This window comes from Acipenser ruthenus, chromosome 5 (genome assembly GCF_902713425.1).
Source record: "Acipenser ruthenus chromosome 5, fAciRut3.2 maternal haplotype, whole genome shotgun sequence".
NCBI classification, from domain to species: domain Eukaryota; kingdom Metazoa; phylum Chordata; class Actinopteri; order Acipenseriformes; family Acipenseridae; genus Acipenser; species Acipenser ruthenus.
This window is the reverse complement of record NC_081193.1, coordinates 1,075,830-1,096,745: the sequence shown is the minus strand read 5'-3', so window position 1 is coordinate 1,096,745 and position 20,916 is coordinate 1,075,830. Positions and strand designations below refer to the sequence as shown.

Sequence of the window (20,916 nt, the reverse complement as noted above, 5' to 3'; positions counted from 1 at the left end):
ATAGGTTGTGGTCGTTTAAAAGACCAGTGGTTTGCAAATATAGCAATGTATCTCTCACACTGACAAGGGGTGCTGTAAAGTGTCAATTCTGCGAATGAGGAACACTATCTAATGTAGCAAGTTTATTTATACCATATATCAGTAATGTTTTGTTATTGAATCAGAGAGTGAGGAGATCCACTGATGTAGTGTTCCGAGCAGATGTTATGTAACCCTTTTAACGTACGAGCATAGGCCTTTTTCTATCCAACTTTTAAGCTTATTAAAACTTATGCGAATAAGAAAATACGGTTGAAGTCGACTTTTAAGAAGTTTTTACTCACATGACAAGCTCGCTCGCTGGAGGTGGTTTTATTTTTTACTCTCATGACAAGCTTGCTCGCTGGAGGTGGTTTTATTTTTTACTCTCATGACAAGCTCACTCGCTAGAGGTGGTTTTATTTTTTACTCTCATGACAAGCTCACTCGCTAGAGGTGGTTTTATTTTTTACTCTCATGACAAGCTTGCTCTCTAGAGGTGGTTTTATTTTTTACTCTCATGACAAGCTCGCTCGCTGGAGGTGGTTTTATTTTTTACTCTCATGACAAGCTCGCTCGCTGGAGGTGGTTTTATTTTTTACTCTCATGACAAGCTCACTCGCTAGAGGTGGTTTTATTTTTTACTCTCATGACAAGCTTGCTCTCTAGAGGTGGTTTTATTTTTTACTCTCATGACAAGCTCGCTCGCTGGAGGTGGTTTTATTTTTTACTCTCATGACAAGCTTGCTCGCTGGAGGTGGTTTTATTTTTTACTCTCATGACAAGCTCACTCGCTAGAGGTGGTTTTATTTTTTACTCTCATGACAAGCTTGCTCTCTAGAGGTGGTTTTATTTTTTACTCTCATGACAAGCTCGCTCGCTGGAGGTGGTTTTATTTTTTACTCTCATGACAAGCTCGCTCGCTGGAGGTGGTTTTATTTTTTACTCTCATGACAAGCTCGCTCTCTAGAGGTGGTTTTATTTTTTACTCTCATGACAAGCTCGCTCGCTGGAGGTGGTTTTATTTTTTACTCTCATGACAAGCTCGCTCGCTGGAGGTGGTTTTATTTTTTACTCTCATGACAAGCTCGCTCTCTAGAGGTGGTTTTATTTTTTACTCTCATGACAAGCTCGCTCGCTGGAGGTGGTTTTATTTTTTACTCTCATGACAAGCTCGCTCTCTAGAGGTGGTTTTATTTTTTACTCTCATGACAAGCTCACTCGCTAGAGGTGGTTTTATTTTTTACTCTCATGACAAGCTCGCTCGCTGGAGGTGGTTTTATTTTTTACTCTCATGACAAGCTCACTCGCTAGAGGTGGTTTTATTTTTTACTCTCATGACAAGCTCACTCGCTAGAGGTGGTTTTATTTTTTACTCTCATGACAAGCTCGCTCGCTGGAGGTGGTTTTATTTTTTACTCTCAGACAAGCTCGCTCGCTGGAGGTGGTTTTATTTTTTACTCTCATGACAAGCTCACTCGCTAGAGGTGGTTTTATTTTTTACTCTCATGACAAGCTCGCTCGCTGGAGGTGGTTTTATTTTTTACTCTCATGACAAGCTCACTCGCTAGAGGTGGTTTTATTTTTTACTCTCATGACAAGCTCACTCGCTAGAGGTGGTTTTATTTTTTACTCTCATGACAAGCTCGCTCGCTGGAGGTGGTTTTATTTTTTACTCTCAGACAAGCTCGCTCGCTGGAGGTGGTTTTATTTTTTACTCTCATGACAAGCTCGCTCGCTGGAGGTGGTTTTATTTTTTACTCTCATGACAAGCTCGCTCGCTAGAGGTGGTTTTATTTTTTACTCTCATGACAAGCTCGCTCGCTAGAGGTGGTTTTATTTTTTACTCTCATGACAAGCTCGCTCTCTAGAGGTGGTTTTATTTTTTACTCTCATGACAAGCTCGCTCGCTGGAGGTGGTTTTATTTTTTACTCTCATGACAAGCTTGCTCGCTAGAGGTGGTTTTATTTTTTACTCTCATGACAAGCTTGCTCGCTAGAGGTGGTTTTATTTTTTACTCTCATGACAAGCTTGCTCTCTAGAGGTGGTTTTATTTTTTACTCTCATGACAAGCTTGCTCGCTGGAGGTGGTTTTATTTTTTACTCTCATGACAAGCTCGCTCGCTAGAGGTGGTTTTATTTTTTACTCTCATGACAAGCTCGCTCGCTAGAGGTGGTTTTATTTTTTACTCTCATGACAAGCTCGCTCTCTAGAGGTGGTTTTATTTTTTACTCTCATGACAAGCTCGCTCGCTGGAGGTGGTTTTATTTTTTACTCTCATGACAAGCTTGCTCGCTGGAGGTGGTTTTATTTTTTATTCGCATGTCAAGCTCGCTCGCTGGAGGTGGTTTTATTTTTTACTCTCATGACAAGCTCGCTCTCTAGAGGTGGTTTTATTTTTTACTCTCATGACAAGCTCGCTCTCTAGAGGTGGTTTTATTTTTTACTCTCATGACAAGCTCGCTCTCTAGAGGTGGTTTTATTTTTTACTCTCATGACAAGCTCGCTCTCTAGAGGTGGTTTTATTTTTTACTCTCATGACAAGCTCTCTCTAGAGGTGGTTTTATTTTTTACTCTCATGACAAGCTCGCTCTCTAGAGGTGGTTTTATTTTTTACTCTCATGACAAGCTCGCTCTCTAGAGGTGGTTTTATTTTTTACTCTCATGACAAGCTCGCTCTCTAGAGGTGGTTTTATTTTTTACTCTCATGACAAGCTCGCTCTCTAGAGGTGGTTTTATTTTTTACTCTCATGACAAGCTCGCTCTCTAGAGGTGGTTTTATTTTTTACTCTCATGACAAGCTCTCTCTAGAGGTGGTTTTATTTTTTACTCTCATGACAAGCTCGCTCTCTAGAGGTGGTTTTATTTTTTACTCTCATGACAAGCTCGCTCTCTAGAGGTGGTTTTATTTTTTACTCTCATGACAAGCTCGCTCACAGGAGGTGGTTTTATTTTTTACTCTCATGACAAGCTCGCTCGCTAGAGGTGGTTTTATTTTTTACTCGCAGCGCTGTTTTATTCGACACTTGCATGGAAACCGTAGGAAGCGTATTTCTGGTCCAGTGGTTAAAGGCCAGGGCTTGTAATCAGATTAGGCTATGACATCACAAAACGTCATGGGGAAATCCCTTTGACTCGCTAGAATTTGCATATTTTTGTAGCAATTTTAATGAGTAACTTATAAACTCGCTCGATAAATGGATGGAAAGCGCACTATTGTGTCACATCAAACAGCGTCTTCTGAAGAACTGCTGTTACTGTTTTGGGAGGAAATTATTTGAATTTCTATTGCAGACTGTAATTGTCTGGCCATGTAACTTTTTTTTTATTTTTTTGGATAAATTTAGAATTTTTATTTTTCCCCCAAGTTGGAATGTCCAATTATGTTTTTTCTCCTCACCGCAGCGAGTCCCCACACAGCACAGACGTTCTGAGGGCGTGTGAGCGTCCTCCTATCTCACAAGCCTAAAGCCAGAATCGCTTTTACGCTAAGCAATCCATAACAGAGGTTGGCGGGCTACCGATCCCGGAGAACAGAGACCAGCCCTGCCTCTTATCCACTCTAAATGTGCTCGGTGTCTGGCCAGTAGGGTTCACTGTTGCGCGATGAGGAGAATGAGTCCCTGCTGGTTTCCCATCCCCTACCCCGGGAGCGTCAGAGCCAATGTGATGCCTCCTTTGGAGTCCCCAGGAAAGTTTAGCCTCTTTGCACAGTACGGACGTGAACTGGCACTATCCAAGCTGTGTAACTCGCCCTGCGCTCCCAGCTGTTTCACTCTTGTTTGTTTCAGTCTGTTTCAGTCTTGTTTGTTTCACTCGTGTTTGTATCACTCTGTTTTCATTTTTGCTTGTTTCACTCATTTGTTTCACTCTGTTTCAGTCTTGTTTGTTTCACTTTGTTTCACTCTTGTTTGTTTCGCTCTGAGGCAGTGTGGTCCAGTGGTTAAAGGCCAGGGCTTGTAACCAGAAGGTCACCTTAAGCAAGTCATTTAACTTCCTTGTGCTCCATCCTGCAGATGAGATGTTAAATCAATGTCCTATTGTAAGTGACTCTGCATATAATGCACAGTTCACAGCCTGCCTCTGTAAAGCTCTTTGTGATGGTGGTCCACTATGAAAGGCGTTATATAAAGATAGTTATTATTATATATAAAAACTGACCTTTTTTATTAAATTACTACTAAATGAAGTGGTAGAAACTTAATTTCCTAGTGTGTGAGTTGTTTGAATGTGTATTATGTTATTAAACCAATCGGAAGCATTACTATTTTTTTTTTGTATTTTATCATGTCTCCGCCAAAAATACTTCCTAGTCTGCTGGAAGATTTCATATGAAATGCACCAGTCCAAAGCAACCCCACACACAACTATTTGTATTAAAACAATAGCCTCTTTATATACAGGCTGATTAGAAAGTAAGTTTACCACAACCACGTGTGAGTTTCTAATCACTCTGTACTTATTATATACATATCTCCTACTTGCAATCCAGTCCTTTTACAGAATTTGCATTAAAATAACATTGTTCAAATATCCTGTTTTCCCTGTTCATAACCCTCCTTCCTTGTCAAATCTGCAGCTAATCATTCCCTTGTGTTTATCTACAATTGTCTGTGTGCGATTGTGACACACAGTTCATTTCCATGGAGACCGCAGTTGCATCAAGGGCTCCGTTGTGCCTCAGCAATACGGGGTAAAACACCCTACAGTAGACATCCTTCAGAAGCGAAATGAATTGTCCTGAACACCTAGGGAGCGCTCTGAATACAGTACATGCTTATGTTTCTGGTTAGTCAAAGGGGTTAAGGCAGCAACATCTTTATCGCTATAATGAGGGATTTTACTCAATTTTGTATTGCATGTATTCATAGTTCAGGGTTTCTGAAATGGAACATGTGTGGCTGTTCAACAGGCTGATTCCTCAAAGACGGATTGCACTAATGAAAAAGTGACACTTACAGAGACACGTTTATTAATAGCAACGTGGAAACAGTGCACTGTACACACTGGCTACTGTTAGAAAAATAAATATGACGTTTCTGTTCATTGGAATACAGAAGAGAGAAGATTAGAGATCTGGGATGCATGTAAACACGGAAAAGAGGCCTGTAACTAACCATTAACATGAAGTGCTTGTTATACAAACAGAATACTACATGAACATGCTAGGAGTGCTGTGATACTCCATGAACATGCTAGGAGCGCTGTGATACTCCATGAACATGCTAGGAGTGCTGTGATACTCCATGAACATGCTAGGAGCGCTGTGATACTCCATGAACATGCTAGGAGCGCTGTGATACTCCATGAACATGCTAGGAGCGCTGTGATACTCCATGAACATGCTAGGAGTACTATGATACTCCATGAACATGCTAGGAGCGCTGTGATACTCCATGAACATGCAAGGAGTGCTGTGATACTCTGTTAACATGCTAGGAGTGCTGTGATACTCTGTTAACATGCTAGGAGTGCTGTGATACTCCATGAACATGCTAGGAGTCCTGTGATACCCCATGAACATGCTAGGAGTGCTGTGATACTCCATGAACATGCTAGGAGTGCTGTGATACTCCATGAACATGCTAGGAGTGCTGTGATACTCCATGAACATGCTAGGAGCGCTGTGATACTCCATGAACATGCTAGGAGTGCTGTAATACTCCATGAACATGCTAGGAGTGCTGTGATACTCCATGAACATGCTAGGAGTGCTGTGCTACTACATGAACATGCTAGGAGTGCTGTGATACTCCATGAACATGCTAGGAGCGCTGTGATACTCCATGAACATGCTAGGAGCGCTGTGATACTCCATGAACATGCTAGGAGTGCTGTAATACTCCATGAACATGCTAGGAGTGCTGTGCTACTACATGAACATGCTAGGAGTGCTGTGATACTCCATGAACATGCTAGGAGTGCTGTAATACTCCATGAACATGCTAGGAGCGCTGTGATACTCCATGAACATGCTAGGAGCGCTGTGATACTCCATGAACATGCTAGGAGTGCTGTAATACTCCATGAACATGCTAGGAGTGCTGTGCTACTCCATGAACATGCTAGGAGTGCTGTAATACTCCATGAACATGCTAGGAGCGCTGTGATACTCCATGAACATGCTAGGAGCGCTGTGATACTCCATGAACATGCTAGGAGTGCTGTAATACTCCATGAACATGCTAGGAGTGCTGTAATACTCCATGAACATGCTAGGAGCGCTGTGATACTCCATGAACATGCTAGGAGTGCTGTGATACTCCATGAACATGCTAGGAGTGCTGTGATACTCCATGAACATGCTAGGAGTGCTGTAATACTCCATGAACATGCTAGGAGTGCTGTAATACTCCATGAACATGCTAGGAGTGCTGTGATACTCCATGAACATGCTAGGAGTGCTGTAATACTCCATGAACATGCTAGGAGTGCTGTAATACTCCATGAACATGCTAGGAGTGCTGTGCTACTCCATGAACATGCTAGGAGTGCTGTGATACTCCATGAACATGCTAGGAGCGCTGTGATACTCCATGAACATGCTAGGAGCGCTGTGATACTCCATGAACATGCTAGGAGTGCTGTGATACTCCATGAACATGCTAGGAGTGCTGTGATACTCCATGAACATGCTAGGAGTGCTGTGATACTCCATGAACATGCTAGGAGTGCTGTAATACTCCATGAACATGCTAGGAGCGCTGTGATACTCCATGAACATGCTAGGAGTGCTGTGATACTCCATGAACATGCTAGGAGTGCTGTAATACTCCATGAACATGCTAGGAGTGCTGTAATACTCCATGAACATGCTAGGAGTGCTGTGATACTCCATGAACATGCTAGGAGTGCTGTGATACTCCATGAACATGCTAGGAGCGCTGTGATACTCCATGAACATGCTAGGAGCGCTGTGATACTCCATGAACATGCTAGGAGTGCTGTGATACTCCATGAACATGCTAGGAGTGCTGTGATACTCCATGAACATGCTAGGAGTGCTGTGATACTCCATGAACATGCTAGGAGTGCTGTAATACTCCATGAACATGCTAGGAGTGCTGTGATACTCCATGAACATGCTAGGAGTGCTGTAATACTCCATGAACATGCTAGGAGTGCTGTGCTACTCCATGAACATGCTAGGAGTGCTGTGATACTCCATGAACATGCTAGGAGTGCTGTAATACTCCATGAACATGCTAGGAGCGCTGTGATACTCCATGAACATGCTAGGAGCGCTGTGATACTCCATGAACATGCTAGGAGCGCTGTGATACTCCATGAACATGCTAGGAGCGCTGTGATACTCCATGAACATGCTAGGAGTGCTGTGATACTCCATGAACATGCTAGGAGTGCTGTGATACTCCATGAACATGCTAGGAGTGCTGTGATACTCCATGAACATGCTAGGAGTGCTGTAATACTCCATGAACATGCTAGGAGTGCTGTGATACTCCATGAACATGCTAGGAGTGCTGTAATACTCCATGAACATGCTAGGAGTGCTGTGCTACTCCATGAACATGCTAGGAGTGCTGTGATACTCCATGAACATGCTAGGAGTGCTGTAATACTCCATGAACATGCTAGGAGCGCTGTGATACTCCATGAACATGCTAGGAGCGCTGTGATACTCCATGAACATGCTAGGAGTGCTGTAATACTCCATGAACATGCTAGGAGTGCTGTGATACTCTGTTAACATGCTAGGAGTGCTGTGATACTCCATGAACATGCTAGGAGTGCTGTGATACTCCATGAACATGCTAGGAGTGCTGTGATACTCCATGAACATGCTAGGAGTGCTGTGATACTCTGTGAACATGCTAGGAGTGCTGTGATACTCTGTGAACATGCTAGGAGCGCTGTGATACTCCATGAACATGCTAGGAGTGCTGTGATACTCCATGAACATGCTAGGAGCGCTGTGATACTCCATGAACATGCTAGGAGTGCTGTGATACTCCATGAACATGCTAGGAGTGCTGTAATACTCCATGAACATGCTAGGAGCGCTGTGCTTAATACACTCAGGAGGATGGCCATAAACAACTTGCACGCCCACTTGTTGGCTATTCAACCATCCTGTTGAATAACTACAGTAATCCACACATGTTCATGGGGTCTGCTCTATGTGTACAGCATACTTCCTGTCTTCATGTCTAAAATGTCAGCACTGTTAGTTATTATTATTATTATTATTATTTATTTATTTATTTCTTAGCAGACGCCCTTATCCAGGGCGACTTACAATTGTTACAAGATATCACATTATTTTTACATACAATTACATTATTTTCTTTACACATTATTTTTACATACAATTACCCATTTATACAGTTGGGTTTTTACTGGAGCAATCTAGGTAAAGTACCTTGCTCAAGGGTACAGCAGCAGTGTCCCCACCGGGGATTGAACCCACGACCCTCCGGTCAAGAGTCCAGAGCCCTAACCGCTACTCCATCATATATTTTGCAAGAGCTCAGCCCTGCACACACAGAGCTGTGACTACAGCAGGAAGGAATATTTCACAAGTTATCTTGCAGCGATAGTGACTTGATTGGTCTGGTGATTTCAGGGGTGGTGAGCTTTGGTGTTAAAAACGCCTGAAAACAGGATATAACAGTTCAGCATTCAGGGGGCTGGAGACTACAAGAGAAACTGTTTTGAAATGACTATTATTATTAAACATAACGCTTTCTCAGATTCCACGCATCCTTGTCAAACGTTGAGAGGCTCAACCCTTTTGGTTCTCAAGTGTTTCTGCTACCACGAGTAGAGATTTGGAATGACACTTTGAAAAGCGTGACTAGGTCCTGTGACCTGTATGTCTTTCATTGAATTGAGATTGACATGCGCACAGCTGTTTGTACAGGGTTAATAATGACAGGCTTTGTGGATTTCAGACGTTGCTGATGTTCCTGATGTACCCAGCAGTGTTATAAGAAGCACTCCTGATGATTCCCTGGAGCTGGCACTGCCAAGAGAGAAGACAGGAAACCATCCAAGGGTGAGGAATGTGTGACAAGTCTAGTAACATAGATGTGATTTTCATTCAAATAAAATCATTCAGTGCTGTCTGTACCACCGATTTGAAATACTAGATGTATGCGTGTGTGTGTGTATATATATATATATATATATATATATATATATATATATATATATATATATATATATATATGACACACACAGTATGAGCCAGATTGTCAAAGATATTTACTCCGAACTTGAGACTGCGTTAAACAAAAAAAAAAAAACATTACTGAAATGTTCAGGCTGCTTATCTCTGGTTTGGTAACTTTTTCCTTTCTGAGAAAAACCTGCTGATGACTATTTGCAGTAAAGAGCTATATATCGTGTAGAAATGCTCATCCACATAATGGTGTGAAAAAAACGCCACCGAAACTAAAAGCTATGAAAGTTCAATTACAACCACTTTTATCTGCCATGTTACAAATAAAGATCATGAATGTTCATTTCTAAACAATATATAATGTGCTGAAAGTATAGGTGGAGGAAAAGCTTGAGGCGATATTCAGTTTCTTATCTTTCACAACTGTTGCATGTTCTTTCTACTAGCGTGTGCCTATTTCATGTATAATGTGTTTTGTTTTCTTAATTCTGTTTGGTAAAGATCACAGTGCATCCATAGGGACATAGCTCAGAATACTGCTTTACAGTGCAAGCCAGGTCCCATTGGAGCTGATCTCTAGGGTTTCCTTAGATCCTTACAATTTAACCATCCGAGTTCAGCTATCAGGAAACTGCTTTACATCTCTGCTCATTTTATCCTCCTGTTGAGAGTAGAATTGTGGCGTCAAAAACACGAAAAACTATGTGATGGCAATAAAAATGATTGTCAATGAAGGAGGAGTAGCTGTTGGGTGCAGTGTAGCAGAGGGTTAATTCAATGACCTGCTTTAGAGAGGCTGGCTGGATGAAAATGATTGTTAATGAAGGAGGAGTAGCTGTTGGGTGCAGTGTAGCAGAGGGTTAATTCAAGGACCTGCTTTAGAGAGGCTGGCTGGATGAAAATGATTGTCAATGAAGGAGGAGTAGCTGTTGGGTGCAGTGTAGCAGAGGGTTAATTCAAGGACTTGCTTTAGAGAGGCTGGCTGGATGAAAATGATTGTTAATGAAGGAGGAGTAGCTGTTGGGTGCAGTGTAGCAGAGGGTTAATTCAAGGACTTGCTTTAGAGAGGCTGGCTGGATGAAAATGATTGTTAATGAAGGAGGAGTAGCTGTTGGGTGCAGTGTGGCAGAGGGTTAATTCAAGGACTTGCTTTAGAGAGGCTGGCTGGATGAAAATGATTGTTAATGAAGGAGGAGTAGCTGTTGGGTGCAGTGTAGCAGAGGGTTAATTCAAGGACATGCTTTAGAGAGGCTGGCTGGATGAGTGGAGGAGGAGCAGCAGCTGTAAGCTGGTTTTTGACACCTCCGGAGTGTCTGTGTGTGAGGACTGTGTAATTGAATGCCTCATTACTTTCATTGCCACTGTTGAAATTACTTATTACTGTCAGGGGTCCTTTCAGCGTGTGTCAGCTGCTTTCACAGTGGATACGAGCACAGAGACTCTGCAGTACAATTAAGAAATCACTCAAAAAAAAGAATAACCGTGGGTTAGCGGGGGGGAAACACTCATGATGCGCTTTCAGTAAAATCTGCAATTATTATTATTTTTTTTAAAGAAGACAACAGTTTTCTTCACTAAAGACAACTCTGTGTTTTTAGAGGTACCGTTGTCCGTGCTACAAGTGAGAGCTGTGCATAATACAGTTTGTGTGGAAGAGTCGAGAGTCTCCATATTCTGCACAAGATTCTTTCTAGAAAACCTGCAGCAAGTTTTGGTTAGTGTGTTTGCCAGCTTGTACTGATACTGAGAAGAATTGACTTTGCTTTACCAATCAGCGGTATGTATCCATATTTATGACCTTTCCTGATTTCTATGCATCAGTAATCTTTAAGATACTTTAACGTCAAAGAAATGCCTTCCTTTCTACCTTTCTGTTTAGGATTTGCTTACAGTATGTGAATGTTTGTGGCTTTTAGAATTCTGACTTCTATGTAAAATTGATTAATCAAGAAAAACATTTTGAAAAGGATATATTTTATACATTATCTTAGGAAAATGTTATCATTGAAAGAAAGAAATGGAGTAGTAAAGTAAAACAGTGTGAACGTGTATTTAAGGAAGTTCAAAGATGGGTGAGAGTACAGTAGTGTCATACCAGTGCCACTCAGGCTGCATGTTTCATTGCACTGGAGTATGCCTTGAGCACCACTGTTTTTTAAACATGTTGGCTGGTGTTTTATAGTAGTTGGACACTATGGCCAAAAGTTTTGCATCCCTATAATTTTAGGATACTACAGCATGTCTTTAATAAAAAAAAAATAAAACTATATGAAGATAAGTCTACTGGAACCCATAATAGTAGTACAGTATTTCATGTAAAAAAAATGTTAATAAGTATATGGAAAATTACAAAGCGGTATGCAATTCAATATGTTATCTAAGAAATATATACAGTATGTATTATAGCATTATAAGTTGTTGTTTTTTTTTTTATCAGAGGGGGCAGTGTCTCCGATTGCAAAGTCCTGTCTGTCTGAAACACAGTAGTCGCAGTAACAGACTGCGTGATCTGAGCACGGGTTTTAGTTGGAGTATCATTCATTTATGAGTATTGAGTGAAATTGCATCATTTCATTTTATATCGCATCAGCGGTAAGAAACACAGTATATGTTGTTGTTTTATTTTGGTGTTGTCTTGTGCAGGTGTTACATGTAAAATGGAGGATAACACAGTCTGTTTGCCATGCTAGATTGTACTGAAAAACTAAAGATAACATCTGAAGGGAGGCCACAACCAGAAATTGAGATTGCTAATAAGAACAGGTCATTTCATAGTGGCTGGTGTGACAGAGTGGACTGGCTGACCGGAGGAGCAGCAAATAGCCGTCTTTATTGCTGGCCTTGTTTACATTTCAGTAACTGCGCTCGCATGGTCAAAAAATCTGGATTGGACTATGAAGCGTCACAGCAAGTTGAGAGACCAAGTCGGTTGTGAAGTTAAACTTCAGCTTGTGGGGCTGGTTCGTGTGCATGTATACAGGTTTTTTCTGTCAGTCAGTGACAGTAGGAGCAGCAGGAAGAGTTTTTAAATGTTTTTTATATAAATCTAGATCAACTCGGAAGGTACACAAAATGACAATAAATGTTTAATTATAATTAGGGCTTCTGATTTTCGGTTTTAACCGATAAAACACCCCTGATACAAAAAAATTAAATCGGTGGATAGCCAATAAACACCGGAAAACACCGTAAAAACTGTGTAAATGGTTAATCAATTCACGTTGACTTTACCCTATTCCCGTTAAAAAATAAAACCTACTACAAAAATAATAATAAATACATGTCCCTGTGCTGCAGGGCAATGTCCCGCCTTCCTGACTTGCATCTATCATTGATTCGTTATCAATACTTTAAACCCACCCCAACTACTGAGTGACAGCATATTCCTACATTTCTATTGGAGACTCTGCTTGCGAGATTTAAAACGAGATTACAATCAGGATGGAGGCTTGTTAGCGGGATTTAAAGATGTATTCCAGTTAAGACACGGAGGATTTAAAACAGAATTTTGGCGAAATGTACAAACATGACTACACACAAAAACCCCAGAAGAATGTGCCCGTGACCACAGGGATTTCGTTATGAAGACAGCAAAGGAAAGAAGGTACAACTTAAGTGTGCAAGTACTGTCGAGTTACTGTTCATATTTTGACAAAAAAAAAATACTCAAGCATGTTGGAAAGTAACCGAAAACACTAATTTCATACAGTATATCAAAAACAAAAGCCCCGAAAAAAACTTGAAAATAGCTAAAAATAAGCAACAAAAAACACAATTAATAAAACCTGAAAAACAGAAGCCCTAATTATAATTAAAAATGCTGTTTCTTTTTTTTCTTCTTACTTTTGGGAGGAGGTTTGCCATCACCAGCCACCTTTGCTTCAAGATACAGCTGAGTAATGTGCCTTGCTCCAGAACTAAAGTTTGTACTAATTGCTTCTTTTATATTACATTATATTACATTCTTGAAATTTATTTTTCTTTACGACTGTAAGTCACCCTGGATAAGGGCATCTGCTAAGAAATAAATAATAATAATAATAATAGATATGATTGATATGTACAGAATAGTATATCATTAATTAAGTTTAACAAATTAAGTCGATAGGATCTGCTTGATTTTTGTCTGACTTTCACCTGCTTTAACAATTTTGTTTAGAAAATATTTAATTCAAAGTATGTTAAAGTGATGTGGTCTTGAAATCTAAATGCTGTATAATGGTTGTATTTTAAACATACGCCGGCAGTGTGTAACAGTTACATTTATTAGAATAAATTACACTGGGCTACTGTTTTCTTTTTTCTGCTGGCTGCTGGAGAAAATGCGTTTAACAGCTTTGAATTGGGGTGAAATGTAAAGAAGATATGAAAAGTGTTGTTGGTCAGAATAGAACAATAGGATTCTTCTGCTGCTGGTGGCTGAAGAGGATCCCAAGACCTCTGCTTTTTTTCTGCCTCCCCATTTTTTTTGACCACCAGCCGCCAGGTAACATTATTCAGCAGGTTTCATTCGACTTTATGAAGCAAAATGAGTTCATTCTAGAGGGTGATGCAACACTTTTGTCCAGAGCTGTATATGATAAAAAGAGAAGTTGTGCTCTTTTTTTACTCATGAAGAGCTGAGCGAGTTTTCTGGAAGGAAACCAGATGTTCTGATACCTTCACTTCTATAAATATGGTTTATGAACAACTGCTTGAGCCAAGATTAACGGAATAGTTATGTTACAAAAGTGTATTTTACAGTCGTTTGAATGCTAGTGTGTAGTGAATGGCACTGTGTAATTGCACAGGGGAAACAGATGCACGAGAAGAGACTGTGTGTTATCTGTCTGACAGCATTACATTCGTTTTGCATGGTCATTAATACTAATGGAGATTCTAATTGCATTTTTTAAAAAGAAAATTATTCATGGCATACTCGCTCAGCCATAGTTCCTTTGCAACTTAAAAAAAATAATGTTATATTATCTTTGCTCTGAGCTGACTGTAAATGATGACAACTGTAACCTCCAAACCACTTACATGATTGACTTCGCAGTCATTGGTTCAACTTCTGCAAAAGAATGAACTGTAAAAGAATGTATAGCATCCTGCTGATAATGTGTGGTCAGCATGATTTCTAACCAGGTTGTATTCTCATACAGCTTCATTCTTTCATTTTACTGTGTTTGTTTGGGGTGGATGATTGCAGAAGGAACAGAGATGGAATCCAATGGAAAGTTGAAGTCAGTTTACTGCAGTTATCTAGGGAAGCACTCACACATACAGCTATGGCCAAACGTTTTGCATCACCTCGCATTTTAGGATTGAGACGTAATAAAATCTATTTGAACATAATTTGGATCTTTTATTTAACATCAAACAAACTACAAAATGATATCGCAAGTCTACCGGAAGCCATAATAGTAGTACAGTATTTCATGTTGGATTTCAAAATGGCACATTTTTTTAAAATTGTCAGCTTTTTGGTAAGTATGTGGAAAACTACAAAGCGGTATGTAATTCAGTATGTTAACGTAACATTATTCAGCAGTTCATTCGACTTTATGAAGCAAAGTTAGTTCATTCTACAGGGTGATGCAAAACGTTTGGCCAGCGCTGTAGATGTTAACTAAGTAATACAACTCCAGCTGTACAAAGGGTTCTCTTAAGAAAGCGTGCTAGCAAGTGCAGATCTGATGCTGCTTGTTCCCTTGCCTAATCACTTGCAAACAGATGGACTGGCAAACACTCTCTCTCTCAGTGAGTAGGTTTAAAGGCGATGTGAAACACATGTGAAGGAGGGAGTCCAGGCAGGCACAGCACATCACTGTAGTGATAAACAAATATATACATGCTTTCAAAGTACTTAACATTGTGGCAATGCAACAAAAACACACTGCTGGCCACACTCTATACATTATCACAGCTGGCCAGTACCGGTTACATACAGGTGTGTAAGGAATGAATGAAATGTACACCATGAGAAACTGGATCCCTAAGCCAAATATAAAGCCAGTACCAGGGCCTCTCTTGTGCTCGGAGGAGAATTTCAAAGCTTAGGGAAATGGCATGAGGAAGCCCTGCTCTGCAGTCTAGACACTGCAGCAGCCAAAATACAGACTGCAGTGGAAACAGTTTCTGCAGGAAGCTTTGCAAAGCTCATAGAGGTCACATGTAGAGCTCAATTCACAGGCTTCTCATAGAGCTCAATTCACAGGCTTCTCATAGTCACAGGTAGAGCTCAATTCACAGGATTCTCATAGTCACAGGTAGAGCTCAATTCACAGGCTTCTCATAGTCGCAGGTAGAGCTCAATTCACAGGCTTCTCATAGTCACATGTAGAGCTCAATTCACAGGCAGGCATTCTGTTTTGATTATAATATTTGATCTGGCAGCTGTTGGTGTGTCAAAGCATACTTAAAATACAATGTAGGGAAAACCCTGAATGTTATACAGTACACACAAACTAAATGCTTTAGCGAGACACTTTTAAAGGTACTGATTTTCCTCTATTAAAAATGTGCAAGTCAACTTCGGTTTGTAGGCACGATAAAAAAACGAAACTTCGCTTTAGTGGGACGATAGGTGGGCCGCTCACCAGTGTTGCGCTTTGCCTGTACCCCGAAAGTTGAACAGCAGTTTCAGCAAAAGTTGTACAATACCGCAATTTCAGTACAAAAATGTCTCAGCGGAGAGAAACATACTTGCTGACAGGATAAAGCTTCTGGAAGCTCTGCAGAACCCCACATAATCTCTGTCTTCCATTGCTGCTCAATTTCACATCTCCAAAAGCCAGACAGTTAGGATAAGCAAAAACAGAGGTGCTATTCTGGGTGAGTGGCAATCAAATGCAAATCTTAGGACCTCACTGTACAGATGGGGCAAACACAGTTTGAACCAACCTATAGATTTCTTTCTCACTGGAAGCAAAGACACCAGATAGTGTTTAAGCGTGAGGATGGTGAAAAGCAGGGTGCTGATTCAGCAGCAGCACAGACCTGGGTAACCGAGATCCTCCCAGGTCTAATCAGTAATTACACTGCAGACAACATTATGTACGTTATGCATTACAGACACATCATGTAAATATGTTCAGTAAACAAAATTACAGCAGTCAAGTAAGACTTAATTAGCAATAAATTGTTTTTTTGGCTTTAAATACTTGTTCACGTGTGTTTCTGTGTGCTTAACATCAATATATAGTATTTTTATGAAGATTCCTTCACATTTATCAACATTTAAACGTTTTGGTGACAAGGTACTCATGTCACATGTGTTGAAACGCCGGCACAGGCGCGCAGGATTTATTAAACACAAAACAGTTGCATGCACTTTTCAGTTGCATACCTTCTACTTACAGAATAAGAAGGTCTAGCTATAGAGACCCTTCTATTGATTAGTTTGTAGCCTTTCATCCTCTCAGCAATGGCCGAGTTTAAATAGGCAGGCTTTAGCTCAACATGATACTTTGTTTGGTGTCTTACAAGATCCAGACATCTATTTATTAGTTGCTACTGTACTGTACATCCTTTTTTATCTCCGGTAAGACAGCATGAAATGTGTCTCCGATTTTATTATATTTTTTTCATAGTGGAGTGAGTTCTTAGTAATGTGCTTCAGATCCAGCTCCTACACAGATCACGTTTCATATTTGTCAAATCCTTTTTTTTTTTTTTAACTACCGGTATGTTACTGTGCAATATTTACAGTGTCGTACATTTTATAAAGTTATTTACTGCCTATGCTGGATAAGTCAATGTGACTGCAAAGCAACCTACTGTAGTTTAAAAACATATTTTCACCCTTTTTAGATGTCTGTAGAAGAAAAAACAGCCGTAACTCCTTTTAGTTGAAATGTATTGAAATGTATTTTTGTTTACGACTGTAAGTCGCCCTGGATAAGGGCGTCGGCTAAGAAAGAAAGAAATAAATAAATAATAATAATTAGTTAACATATGGCATGGAGCTACCTAATAATCCAGGCTTACATTACCATGTCTGTCAGGGTGTTTACTACTCAATAAATTGCGTGTAATTTAATTGGGATTAATAGCAGGACAGACTGAGGGAGACTTGAGTATCTAACAAAGAATACCGGGGACAGACTGGTTTGGTTTAGTTTTGATTTGGTAGCTTTATCAGATGCATTGTTCTTTTCTGTGGTAAAGATGTTTTGAGACTGTACCCTTGTGTGTTATTGCAGCACAATTTTCATTTTATGCTGACCAGTAATCCTGTTACTGTCACCCCTCCTCCACGGCTGGCATTTAGGAGTTTCCGTGTTTTTCTGCAGTTAAGAGCAGTAATTTAGTGACCATGAAGCAGCCCGGGGTGCTATCTATTTATTTATTTATTTATTTATTTATTTATTTATTTATTTATTTTTAAAATTTAGTCGTCGCCAATTTTTTTTTCCCCCCGGTTTTCTCCCCAGTTTCGTATGCCCAATTATTATCTGTATCCTCACCGCTCGCAACCCCCCCGCCGATTCGGGAAACGGAGGCTGGAACACGCGTCCTCCGAAACGTACTGCCAACCCGTCATTTTTCGCACTGCAGATCCACATCGATGCCACCAGACCTATAGTGCTGGAGGACAACATAGATGTGGTGGCTCCACTGCACAACCACAAACGCCCTATCTGCCACAGGGGTCGCTGATGTACGGTGAGCCGTGGATTCCCCTGCCGACCTAAGCCCTCCCTACCTGGACAGCGCTCGGCCAATTGTGCGCCACCCCCTAGGAATTCCCGGTCAAGGCTGTGACATAGCCTGGATTTGAACTTGTGATCTCCAGGCTATAGGGCACATCCTGCACTCCGCGCGGAGCGCCTTTACTGGATGCTCTACTGCCCGGTGCTATTTATTTTAAGAGCAGTAATTCAGTGACCATGGAGCAGCCCAGGGTGCTATTTATTTTAAGAGCAGTAATTCAGGGACCATGGAGCAGCCCGGGGTGCTATTTATTTTAAGGTGTGTTGTTTCCTGGGTAAGTTTGCATTTCATTACAGATCCGGAAGCCTGGAAGGAAAAGAGGGGATGCTAATGAGATGATGTTGCTATATGTGTGCAATGGCAACGTTCAGCAGTTGAATGTTGTCTCCACCATGCTTCAACATTTTAGTTTGGTGTTAATGAAGGAATAGGAATAGTGAGATTATGAACAAACAATACAACTATAAGTTAAGGAAAAAAAACATATTCATAATTGAAACTGTAAAGGTGGATCATAGATCGCTTTGAGCTGACAATTCAAAGTTGCTGCTGTTTATCTCCGTCTTGTGATATGAAGTCACTGGAGGAACACTAGATTGGGTGTCAGTTCTTTTTTTTATTCCCCAGACTAGATTGGCCTGATACAGGACTGAGCAAGAGAGAGCTGGGGAGAGTGGGGTTACTGCGAGATGCAACATCAAGCCCTTCCGAGGTTAAACACACTTGTAATCAGATATAAATGAACAAGTAAATAACGTTGTGCAGCCTTACTTTACAGTATTGAAGAGTCATGAAATGGCAGCATTCATCAGCAAGGTTTCAAACATTATTTGTTGAGTTACTGTAGGGGTATTTATAATGCTGGCTGATTTTTCTTTTTTTTTATTTTGGTGAATTCTACAATATTGGTATTCTTAGAATATATTAGGCCAATTCCGACTTTCAGTGAACAGCAGTTTTAGTAAACTCTTCCGCTCCAGAATCAATCTGCAGATCATTAACAGTATTCCCTACGACAGCATTAAGGTACTGCTAAAGGAGTAGGAATGACTGTATTTGGGGGGCAGGTGGGAGAGAATGGCGGTGGGGGGGGGTTGTGTGTGTGATCTTGTACCGAACAAGAAGAAAAATGCGGCAGTAGGGAAATCGGGATTGCTGACCTGTGCTTTTCTCAGCCACGGTGCATTTTGAATGTGAAAAGGAAAGGTTCTCGGCGCAAGCCTTGATGCCTGCCTCTGGGAGAATGCGTCTGGGGTTTCAGGGTTTGTCCCTGGTGCGCAGGACCAAGCGGCAGGCTGCTGCAGCCTACACGGCAGTCTATAGAATGTGCTTCATGGTGAGTTTGTCTCAAAAGTTATTGTATTTCTTGCTCTTATTGTATTACTTGTATTGTAACACTTGAAATGTATTTGCTTACGATTGTAAGTCGCCCTGGATAAGGGCGTCTGCTAAGAAATAAATAATAATAATAATAATAATTTACCTTGGAATTCAGTTCCTGCCATGGTGGGTTACAATATCGTTCTAGAGAAGTTTATCACAAGGGCATGTGAGATCTAATCCGATGGGTTTTATTGTTGTTTTTTATCACATGGGCATGTGAGAGCTACCTGCACCATGTCTGTCCTAGAGAGTAAAGGTTACCCCAAGAACGGTCATTAAGAGAAAGCACTTATCGGTGCAGCAGCTTGAGATTTTATAGTGGCCAAAAATGTATGCATGTATATATTGTATGTTATTATTGTATGCATGTATATATTGTATAGAATTATTGTATGCATGCATATCTTGTATAGCATTATTGTATGTAACAATTTCCTGTTTGATTCTAAGTTCACTACGGAAAACAGTAGCAAGTCCACCTCCCCACCCAGTAGAGCGAGCTTTCTGGGAAAAAGAATAGTTAGGTGGAGAAGCCTCTATCAGGGAAACATTGTCATTCGGAACAAGCCATGTTTCAGTTAAAGAGAGAATATCAATGTTGTAATCCTGACTAAAATCATTAATTAACGGAGCCTTATTAGACAGAGACCTGATATTAAATAAACCTAGGCGTAGGTTTATTAAAGCAAGTGATTGCGCAGGGGTAATAGGAGTTTGACGAAGGTTACTGTAGCACACACCTGTTTACTCAACGGGTAGCAGGAATGGCAGGATACTTAACCTGAATTTTACATGCCTCTTTAGATTCCCTCCCCTCCCCAGTTCCTAGTTTAAATACCTTGCTAGGTGATGTTCAATGTATTTAGCTGCAGTCCATCTTTCCTATAATATGTTTTTATTTTCCAAAAGCAATCCCAGTTGTTTATAAATCCCAGCCCACGTATCTGGGCACTCATAACACCACATGCATATTGAAATGACACTCTGTGATCTTGATAGCTTAGAAGAAATAACATGTCAAAAAGCAGAAAATAAAATCTTGTTCTTCCAGTTCTGTTAGTTGAAGAAGCAAACCCTAGTAACTGAAGAACCATTCTGTGAAAATCACATCTTTGTATGACGGATCCATTTCTCCTAATAACTTAAATTAGTTAAAGTTAAATCAACCCTATAGATTATAGCTTTGGCATTCTCTCAACAGTATTGCAAGTACTGCTTAACGCAAGCCTCATTATCTAATGGGACAACATGAGCTGCTTCTGATGAATGATCATTAGGGGTTGCTGGAGCTGCTATGTTAGTGGGGAGTCCCATCTGTGCTGACGAGTGTCCGAGTCTGTAGAAGAGGAAGGAATTCTCACGGCAGACAATCAGATCATTTGGTTTGTTCAGTGGGGGCAAGTTCTCCTATTCCGTTTGCTGACCATGACTGCCAACCATTTGTGCCACGGGGATGTCTTTACGTTTTTAACACTCTCCATCGCCATGAACAATAACTAATGTTGCTTTTAAATTAAGAGTGCCCCTTGCTAGGAACTAAATCCTAGCTTAATCAAATGTCTGTGGCTCCTGTGCCGAGGGAATATTAGGTGTGGTTTATTACTCTTCACGCTGTAGACTGAAATACAACCCAAAATGCAAAAGTGATGGCCATATTGACGTGCACACACA

The 20,916-nt window shown here is 40.6% G+C and overlaps 1 protein-coding gene across 9 annotated transcripts in view; it reads left to right on the top strand.

The window, feature by feature from the left end:
* The window catches only part of LOC117402918 (rho guanine nucleotide exchange factor TIAM2-like), a 101,697-nt gene that overhangs the window by 65,826 nt on the left and 14,955 nt on the right, over nt 1-20,916 (top strand). For 4 of the 9 annotated variants that reach the window (XM_059023487.1, XM_059023488.1, XM_059023490.1 and 1 more), the window contains one exon: nt 8,936-9,039. In XM_059023487.1, coding sequence (XP_058879470.1) covers nt 8,936-9,039 — 104 coding nt within the window. Of the gene's footprint in view, nt 1-8,935; nt 9,040-9,918; nt 10,943-11,636; nt 11,758-11,779; nt 12,770-13,017; nt 13,088-20,916 lie in introns of those variants that run through there. The other 5 variants (XM_059023491.1, XM_034004580.3, XM_034004583.3 and 2 more) reach the window with 5 other exon arrangements.